Below are 9,851 nucleotides of genomic sequence, written 5' to 3' on the forward strand. Positions count from 1 at the left end.
TCTCTCTGTCTCTGTCTCTGTCTCTCTCTCTCTCTCTCTCTCTCTCTCTCTCTCTCTCTCTCTCTCTCTCTCTCTTCCTCTCCCTCCCTCTCTGTCTTTGTTTCTCCCTCCCTCTGTCTCTCCCTCTCTTTCTGTCCCCCTTCTTCTAATTTTCTCTCTCTTATCCTCTCTCTCTCTCAGTTTACTGTACTCAATTTTTTGCCCCCTCCCCCCTTCTTTCTCCCCCACCCACTCTTACCTTCGGCCCTGGATAGATGATGAAGGCCGTGTTATTCAGCTCCACATAGAGGGATCTCGGGCCTGTGCTTGACTGGTTCAGTACAAACATGAAGGAGTTGTGAGCAAAGTCTTTGGCGAGCACCAGGCTGCATTTGGAGGTAAGGTCATAGACCTGCCCATCGAATGTCACCACGTGCCTGTCCCCAATCATCACGGCGTGGTCTGGTGGAGAAGAGGCAAAAGGCAGCATTGCCTTGTGGGCATGATCAGCTCCACACCTGAACTTTTAGGTTAGAGGAAGGGGTTGCCTCTGGGATAAGGGGTTGCCCTGGTGATGAGCTCCCCTGGCTACCTACCGGCTGGTACTTTAGGAAACTTAGAGGTGAGTTCACAGCCTCACCTGCCAGGTGAGAGAGTTGGAAAGGACCTTGGAGAGTGGATCTTTTCAACCAAATTTTCCTGTTATAGGGAAGGAAACGGGGCTCTACAGCACATTCATTTGGCATTTAACCACTGACAAAGCAGCCAGCCTGGTTTGATGGATGGGGCAGGTATTATTATCCTCATTTTACAGCAAATTGACTTTGGTCCTTTGGCTGCTAAGCGTCAGCTCAGGAACTTAAGTCCAAGTCCACTCTGCCACTTCTGGTGGGCCCCTTGGCCAGGTCCCTCGCCCACGAACCGAGGCTTTGATCCCCCAAATAGGAAACCCAGGAACACGTAGGGCTACGGAGTGATTTGATTGTATTTCAAGGACGTTCCCAAATGCTGACCCTGGTGCTGGCTTCTCCTCTCCTCCCTGCCAGGCATTCCAGGCCTCCGCAGGGTGGTAGAGGGCAAGGCAAAGAGTGGCAGCTGCCTCCCCCATCCGTCAAGCCCTGAGTGAACCGCTTTGGAGGCTTTGTGGTGGGGAGTGGGAGGCCTAAAGGATCTTGGGACAAGTTTCATTAGGAATCTTCTTTCTCTGATCTATTAGTAGCCTGGCCAGAAGCCGCCTGCAGTAAAAGGACCCTGGAGGTGAGCCTTAGGACCATAAACTGTCTTATCTTATTCATTAACCATTTCAAAGGCATAATTCGTGTCTGTCCAACCAGACCAGGCTCCTCCTTTATCTTTTTTTTGGGGGGGGGAGGGGGGAAGGGGTTCTTCTCAGTTTATTCCATGAATGAGTTATACAATAGGCCAAATTAAATGGCAGATCCCAAATGGTTACATTAGACAAGCCGTGAGAAGGGCATTATGGACAGGTGCTATCAGAAGTCCTGGGTTCAGATTTCACCTCTCTGATTTATAATCTGTGATTCTGATCTTGGACAAGACCCTTACAAGAAATAGATTTAGAGTTAAAAGGAATTGAAGACAGCTTTCATTTTACAAATGATTAAACGGAGGCCCAGAGAGGTTAAGCAACTTTTGCCCAAGGTGGCACAGCTATTAAATGTCTTCTTTTTTTTTTAACCTTTATCTTCTGTCTTAAAATCAAAATGATGTTTTGGCTCCAAGGCAGAAGAGCCACAAGGGCTAGACAATGAGGGGTAAGTGACTTGCCCAGGGTCACATAGCTAGGAAGTGTCTGAGGACTGAGATTTGAACCCAGGGCCTCCTATTTCTAAATCTTGTTCTCAATCCACTGAGCCACCTTGCTGCCTTCCTCTTCCTTCTTTTCCCTTACCTTCCATCTTAGAATCAATACCGTGTATTGATTCCAAGGCTGAAGAGTAGTAAGGACTAGGCATTGGGGGTTAAGTGACTTGCCCAGGGTCGCACAGCTAGGAAGTATCTGAGGACAGATCTGAACACAGGGGCTTCTATTGCTCTCAGTCCACTGAGCCACCTTGCTGTCCTCTTCCTTCTCCTTCTCTTCCTCCTCCTTCTTTTCCCTTACCTTCCATCTTTCAATCAATACCGTGTATTGGTTCCAAGGCAGAAGAATAGTAAGGACTAGGCATTGGGGGTTAAGTGACTTGCCCAGGGTCACACAGCTAGGAAGTGTCTGAGGTCAGATTTGAACCCAGAACCCCCTGTCTTTAGGTCTTGCTCTCAATTCACTAAACCACCTATCTGCCCGGGCACCTCTTCATCTTTTTAAAGGAAGGAAAACAAGAGAAACTCAAATGATGGTGAAACCAATACTAGGCACACAGTAAGTGCCCAATAAACATGTTCCATCTCAACTTTGTGGCTGGTCCATCCCAGATGGGCAACATAGCTAGAGGCCCTTGAGGGAGGCGGTATCCATTCTCATTTCTGAATCATTTGCCGGGCTCCCACATGATGTGGTTACAGTGGTAGAAGTGCAGACAGAGACCATTCATTCTCCAGCAGGAAAATAAAAATCCCAGCTCCTCCTGCAAACCAAATCTTCCCAGAGGCACCATTTTCTAAACCTCATTGGTCCTTTTCCCAGGAAGGGGTCTGGCTCTGCTCTTGCTTCTCAATCTGCAGCCCCCTGGGCCTGGGGGTAAGTCTGGATTTAATTACCATTCCTAGTGCCTTTCTGACTTCCTGCTTTTTAAAAAGCTCTTCTTGGTTCTGTGTATTATAGGATCCCCACCTCCCACCCCTCAGCTTCCTTTAGAATCAGAGGGTCCTCTGGGATTTGGGAATCAGCCCACTCCCAGCTAGCTTCCGTTTTCTGCTGCCACCCCCTGATTAGGACTCTACTTTCTCACCCTCTCCATTCCCCAGCCCTGGACTTTCAGTTTGTGCTAGATTTTTTTCTGCCAGGCATTTAGAGCAATGAGCTTATTATTTTAAAAATGATTTTGATAGCATATTTCAATATAATTGGCCTCTTTTATAATTCTAGGGGCTTTATTTTACACATTTAAAAACATTATTCTAAAAAGAGGTCCACGGATTGACAAAACTGCCAAAAGTTATGAGCCTTTGCTTTAGTGGTTAGCCCAAAAGTACCTCTAGAGGCAAATAGTTCTGTGCCTTCCAAAAACAGCTGTTCCCATTTGTGACCTCTACTCCATTCCCTTAGGAATTAGTTTTTCAAAAATGTACCTCTCCAACCCAAACTTAGGGCATCTAGGTGGCACCAGGCCTGGAGTTGGGAAGGCTCCTATTCTTGGAGTTCAAATCTAGCCTCAGATACTTATCAGCTGTGTGACCCTGGGCAAGTCACATAACGATTTGCCTCAGTTCATCATCTGTAAAGTGAGTTGGACAAGGAAATGGCAAACCACTCTGCTATTTTTGCTAAGAAAACCCTAGATGGGGTCACGAAGAGTCAGACACAACAGAAAAATGACTAAACAACAACAAAAAAATCAAATTATACAGAGATCCACCCAAATAGGGTGAGTCTCTCAAAAGCAGTATGGTATCTGATAACCTGGGTTCAAATTTTGCCTCAGATAAGTACTTGCTGTGTCACTGTAGAGAAGTCACATAAGACTTCTGTGCCTTAGTCTCTTCATCTGTAAAATAAAAAGACTGGACTCAGTGGCCTTTAAGGTCCCTTCTACCTCTAAGTTTAAAGTCATATGAACTTTTTCTCCCCTAAAACTCTTACTGTGTGTCTTAGAATCAATACTGCGTATTGGTTCTAAGGCAGAAGAGTGGTAAAGGCTAGGTAATGGGGGTTAAGTGACTTGCCCAGGGTCACATAGCTAGAAAGTATCTGAGACCAGATTTGAACCCAGGACATCCATGTCTAGGTATGGCTTTCTACCTAGCAGCTCCTCTTACAGACTTCTGATAAGGGCTTTGGCTTTGGGCAAATTTCATCTCTTCAGACCTTGGGTTTCCTCCTCTTTAAAATAAAGTGGACTTCGTTTTCTCCTCTATCAAATGAGTGAGTTGGACTCTAAATTCCCTTGCAGCTTTCAGTCTTTGAGCCTATGGTCTTTAAGCTCCCTTCTTTGGGGATGTTGTGTCACTAGGTACATCACTTAGCATCTTTCCTTCTCTTGATGGATCACTACCAACTTTTTTCTTAAAGGGCTGGGATAAATGGGGTTGATTTGGGATGGGGAACTCTCCTCCCCCCCAACAAAGCCCTGGAGTTCCAAGGAAGGGGGTGGATGGGGAGGGTATTACGCTCAAAGGGGTTCTCCAGGAGCCGATGCTTGATTCCATAGTACTCTGCCAGGAGGTTGACGCCATACAGCTCACGAAGTGGCTGCAGCAACTTCTCCTCGATGAGGTAATTGGTCACCTTGGCCAGGTTCATTGGCTGGTCCCCTTCTGGTAGCACTGGAAGCCTCACCACCACGGAGCAGTTCCTAGAAGGGACACACAGGGACCTCTGAGTGGGCATCATGGGTTCACAGACCCTTAAAAGTTGGCCATTTGGTCGAATCCATACCTGAATGGGAATCCTCTCTACAGAATTCCCACCAGATTTTTGCTTGAAGATTTCTGGTCATAGAAGGGAGGCAGTGAGGTGCTGAAGTGGACAGAGCACTGGATCTGGTGGCATGGGGACCTGAGTTCAAATCTAGCCTCAGACACTTACCAGCTACGTAACCCTAGGCAAGTCACCTAATCTCAGTTTGCCTCTGTTTCTGCAGATTGTTAGGTTTCACAAAATGGGGATATTAATAGCCCCTACTTTTCAGAGTTGTTGTGAGAATCAAATGAGATAATTGGGTAAAACTCTTAGCACAGTGCCTGGCACATAGTAGGTGCTATATAAATGATTAATCCCCTCCCCTTATTTCGTGGTGGGGAGAGAGCCTCCCTATTTCCTTCCAGATCTCTCTCCTTCATTCAGTTCAATGACAATCGATTAGTATTTACTAAACACCACCTACTATGTGCCAGACACTGAGCTAGGCATCGACACCTGAATAATCACACCTCACATGTACTCTTTTTCTTAGCTCTTTTGAATGATTGAAAAAGTATTAAGAAATAATGAAGGGGTATAGTCAGGTGGCTCAGAAATTCACTCAAGTCGCATTGCCTAGCCCTTCCTGCTCTTCTGCCTTGGAACCAATATCCAGTATAGATTCTAAGATGGAAGGTTTAAACAAAATAAAATAAAGAATGATGTGCCAAACAGTGCATTACGTTCTAAGGGTGTAAAGAGAAAGGCAAGACAGTCCCAGTTCTTAAGGAGTTCACATTCTAATAGGGAAACATGGGTGTTAAGCCAAGGCTAGGTCCTGTGCTCTCTTCTCCTTCTGTGTTATTTTGTTGGGTGACATCATCAGCTTCCACGGATTCACTTATTTCTAGGTAGATGATTCTCAGATCCACTTCTCCAGCCCTAACTCTCTGCTGATATCCAATCTTGTGTCTCCAACTGTTCATCAGACATCTCTCGATGAATGTCTCATAATGTCTTAAACTCAACATGTCCAACGCCAAAGTCATTATCTTTCCCTTCCAGCTTTCCTCACTTCCTTTCTTCTTCCCTCTTCCCTCTTCCCTCTTCCCTCTTCCCTCTTCCTCTTCCTCTTCCTCTTCCTCTTCCTCTTCCTCTTCCTCTTCCTCTTCCTCTTCCTCTTCCTCTTCTTCTTCTTCTTCTTCTTCTTCTTCTTCTTCTTCTTCTTCTTCTTCTTCTTCTTCTTTAAAAAAAAAACCTCTTAGAATTGGGAGTAAGTATTGGTTCCAAGGCAGAAGAGAGGTAAAGGCTAAGCAATGGGGCTTACATGAATTTCTGAGGATCACATAGCTAGGAAGTGTTTGGGGCCAGATTGGAACCCAAATTCTCTAGGTTCTAGGACTGGTGCTCTTTGATTTTCCTCAAGCACATATCTGATTGTGCCGCCTCTATAACCAAACTCTAATGGCTCCCTATTACCACCAGCATCAAGTATCAAGTATCAAGTCTTCTTTGCCTTTAAAAAGTTGGCAAGGGGGCAGCTGGATAGCTCAGTGGATTGAGAGCCAGGCCTTGAGATGGGAGGTCCTAGGTTCAAATCTGGCCTCAGACACTTCCTAGCTGTGTGACCCCCATTGCCTGCCCTTGCCACTCTTCTGCCTTGGAGCCAATACACAGTATTGACTCCAAGATGGAAGGTAAGGGTTAAAAAAAAAAGTTGGCAAGTTGACCCTTTCCAGACTTTCCAGTCTTTTTGACACCTTTCTCTCTTTCATACATTTCATGATCCTTTGGTGCTGGTCCATAAAGCAGCTAGGTGGCACAGTGCTGGGTCTGGACACTGGAAGACACTTCTTCCTGAGTTCAAATCTGGCTTCAGACACTAGCTGTGCGCCCCTGGGCAAATCACTTAATGCTGTTTGCCTCAGTTCCCCCATCTGTCAAAGGAGTCAGAGAAGGAAATGGCAAACCACTCTCTATCTCTATCTCTATCTCTGCTGAGAAAACCCTAAATAGGGTCACAAAGTGTCAGCCACGACTGAAAAAAATGACCGAACAAAACACTGGTCCGCTTGGGTTCATCGATACACAAGACACATCTTCTTCCTAATGTAAGCAGTTTCTCTGTTTGCACCCCCAGACCTAGACCTCTTTCCTCCTCATCTGTGCTCCTCTGGCTTCCTTCAAATCCTAATTAAAATTCTGCCTTCTACAAGAGTCCTTTCCTGAATCCCTTTTGATAGGAGAGCCGTTCCTCTGCTGATTATGCCCAGTCTAACCAGTGTGTTATCTTATTTGTACATAGTTGTCTCCCTCCTTGGACTGTGACCTCGCTGAGAGTCCGGATGGTTATTTGTGGTGGTTGTTTTGGCTTAGCAAATGCTTGCTGTCATTACCCAGACAGCCATCCTTTGTAACAAAGAATACAAAAGAGAGGAGGAAAAAGCAGTTCGGCAAAACTAACCAACAGGTCATCTGAGTCTGACTGTTGATGTTCAGTTCTGCACCCACAGTCCCCCACTTTTGCAAAAAAAAAAAAAAAAAAAGGAGAGAGTTGCATGTCTCAGCTCTTCTTCAGGGGCCATAGTTTGGTCATTTCCATTATGAGGAGTTGTTTCTTTTTATTTTGGTGGAGATTGCTTTTTTTCTCAGTAGTTAAGGAAAGCTTTATTGATAAGGTGGCAATGACTTGAGCCTTGAAAGGTAGGTTTTCAATGATGAAGAAAAGGAGGGAAATTTATTTCCTGTATAAACAAAGTCGTGGAGTTAAGAGGAGTCAAGATAGGAACCAGGAATAGAAAATGAGCCCAGGTTAGCTGGAACAAAGACTATGTGAAGAGGAATAGCATGAGTAATAAGTTAGAGCAAGGCTACAGGGAGAGCCTTGATTGCTAAGGTCAGGATTTCATCCTTTAATTAAAAAAAAAAGGTAGTGTTATATATTAAAAAAAATCAATACCTTCTGCCTTAGAGTTAATATGAGTATTGGTTCCAAGGCAGAAGAGCAGTGAGGGCTGGCAAATAGGGTTAAGTGATTTGCCTAGGACCATATAGATAGGAAGTGTTTGCAGCTAGATTTGAACCCAGGACTTCCCATCTCCAGACCTGACTCTATCCACTGAGCCAACTAGCTGCTTCAAGTAGGGCAGTCTGAAATGATGCACTAAGAAGATGATTTGGGCAGTGGCATGGAAGGCGAATAAGGCAGCTAAGTGGTGCAGTGGATAGAGTGCCAGGCCTGGAGTCAGGAAGACTTGGATTCAAATCTAGCCTCAGAAACTTACTGGTTGTGTGGTCCTGGGAAAGTCACTTAACCCTATTTGCCTTGGTTTCCTAATCTGTAAAATGAGCTGGAGAAGAAAATAGCAAACCCCTCCAGTATCTGCCAACAAAACCCCAAATAAGATCATGATCACAACTAATTGACTAAACAACATCCAGGGAAGGTGGATTGGAGAAAGGGTACCTCTCCAGCCTTTGGCTTCTCAGGTCAAATAGGGAACCCCGTGCTTACTCTGTCCAGCAGACAAGAGCATGGTGGAGTTTAAATTCATCCCACCTGTGACACACTGGCTGTGGGATCCTGGCAGATGTCTATGACTATTAAGTAGCTGACTGAGTGCAGATCTGCAGGGCAGAGGAAATGTCCTCTCGAAGAGTTCCTGATCCAGATGGGAAAAAAAAAATACCCCGTTCATCCCCATTACCTTGCAGAGAAGCTGTAAATACTGGACAAAGGTTTCCGGATTCTTCTGACTGCTTTGGAGAATTTGGCTTCTGCCCACTTTAGTATCTGGTGGGCAGCCTGATGAAGAAGGGACCAGAACAGCCTCAGTAAGAAGCCAGCCTCCGCCACCCTCTGGGTACGGCTCTTGTGGTCGTCCTCGCTCCAAGGGTACCCAATGGGGTACCTGAGCCACAACGCACACTCCATCCCCGAAGGAGATGGGGAAGTGGGTGGGAGGGGGCGTATTCTGTCTGGGACTCACCAGATCCAGGGCCCCCTTCACAGCTTGCAAAGACAGCAGGATGGGCCTCATGAGCCAGGTGTCCTTCATCCCTGAAGGCACGTAAGCCTGTATCCTCCTCATCGCCTCCTCGGTTCTCTCCTGCCATACCTCGTCCAGGGGTTTGAGCGTGACTTCGTAGTAGGCAGCCTTCAGCGTGGCCAGCGGCTCTGCAAGAGTTAGCCATCCCTTGCCCTCCAACTGGAGACCCCGAGGAGGTCCCCTGAGAGGACAGCAAGCGAAGAGGAGGACAGACCTTCCCAAACCCAGTCCTACCAAGTGGATGCTAATACCTCAGGCAACAAACAAGCGCTGGCCTGAATACCCAGAGCCCAGGATAATCCAGGAAACCGAGGGAAAGGCACTTCGTTATTCCTTCCCTCTCCTTTCTCTTCTCTCTGCTTAGTTCCTAGGAGACTCTGTACAGAATATTGGGAGTAAGTGGAGAGGGGGAGCAAAATGAGACAGGAGGAGGAGCTGGGGGGATATTTACTTACTTTGCAGCTCACTCTGTGTCTGTTCCATGATGCTCTGGAGCCTCTCCAGGTGCAGGGGGAGGTGATGTCTCAGCACCTGCCTGGCTGAGCTTTGCCTCCACAGTCCAGCTGCAGCTTTCCCCCCAGCCTGTAGTGTTCTCCCAGCAGCCTGGGACATCTGGAGGACCCAGCCAGCTGCAGTGTCCAGGAAGTCAATGTGTTGCACCTGCCAGCCCAGAGAGGAAATCCCCTACTAACTGTCGGCAGTCCCGCAGGCTTGAGAGAGTCCTCTAGTCCCTTTACTCTCCTAAGAACCCAGGCCTGGGGGCTCTGGGAATTTTTGGCTCCATAGCCTGGGCACCAGAGTCTATATTTGGTATAACTTTTTTTTTTTAAACCCTTCTGTCTTTTGGAATCAATACTGGTTGTTGGTTCCAAGGCAGAAGAGTGGAAAGGGATAGGCAATGGAGGTTAAGTGACTTGCCCAGGGTCACACCACTAGGAAGTGTCCAAAGCCAAATTTGAACCCAGGACCTCCTGTCTTTAGGCCTGGCTCTCAATCTACTGAGCTACCTAGCTGCTCCCTCAGTATAACTTTAAATACAGAGAAGTTTCCCTTTACAGAACAAAAAGTAGAGTTAGTGGGGGATAAAGATCTTTCATCAACAGGAATACTCCTAATTCAGAAAGCTATTCCCCAGAAAGAGCATCAGTTTACAACAAATCCCATATCTATTCCAACACCTTATATCTTTCTATCACCCCACAGTTGTCCTTCCTTCCTTCCTTCCTTCCTTCCTTCCTTCCTTCCTTCCTTCCTTCCTTCCTTCCTTCCTTCCCCCCTCCCTCCCTTCTTCCTTCCTTCCT

The 9,851-nt window shown here is 46.5% G+C and overlaps 1 protein-coding gene across 1 annotated transcript in view; it reads right to left on the bottom strand.

Moving 5' to 3' along the window:
* Positions 1–9,851, bottom strand: part of LOC123249339 — a 192,956-nt gene that overhangs the window by 17,085 nt on the left and 166,020 nt on the right. The window contains exons 51-55 of the mRNA XM_044678334.1: positions 9,006–9,179; positions 8,491–8,678; positions 8,209–8,306; positions 4,270–4,454; positions 239–441 (exon numbers count right to left, since the gene is read on the bottom strand). Coding sequence (XP_044534269.1) covers positions 239–441; positions 4,270–4,454; positions 8,209–8,306; positions 8,491–8,678; positions 9,006–9,179 — 848 coding nt within the window. The remainder of the gene's footprint in view (positions 1–238; positions 442–4,269; positions 4,455–8,208; positions 8,307–8,490; positions 8,679–9,005; positions 9,180–9,851) is intronic.

The sequence above is a fragment of the Gracilinanus agilis genome, chromosome 1, assembly GCF_016433145.1.
Source record: "Gracilinanus agilis isolate LMUSP501 chromosome 1, AgileGrace, whole genome shotgun sequence".
In the NCBI taxonomy this organism is placed as follows: Eukaryota; Metazoa; Chordata; class Mammalia; order Didelphimorphia; family Didelphidae; genus Gracilinanus; species Gracilinanus agilis.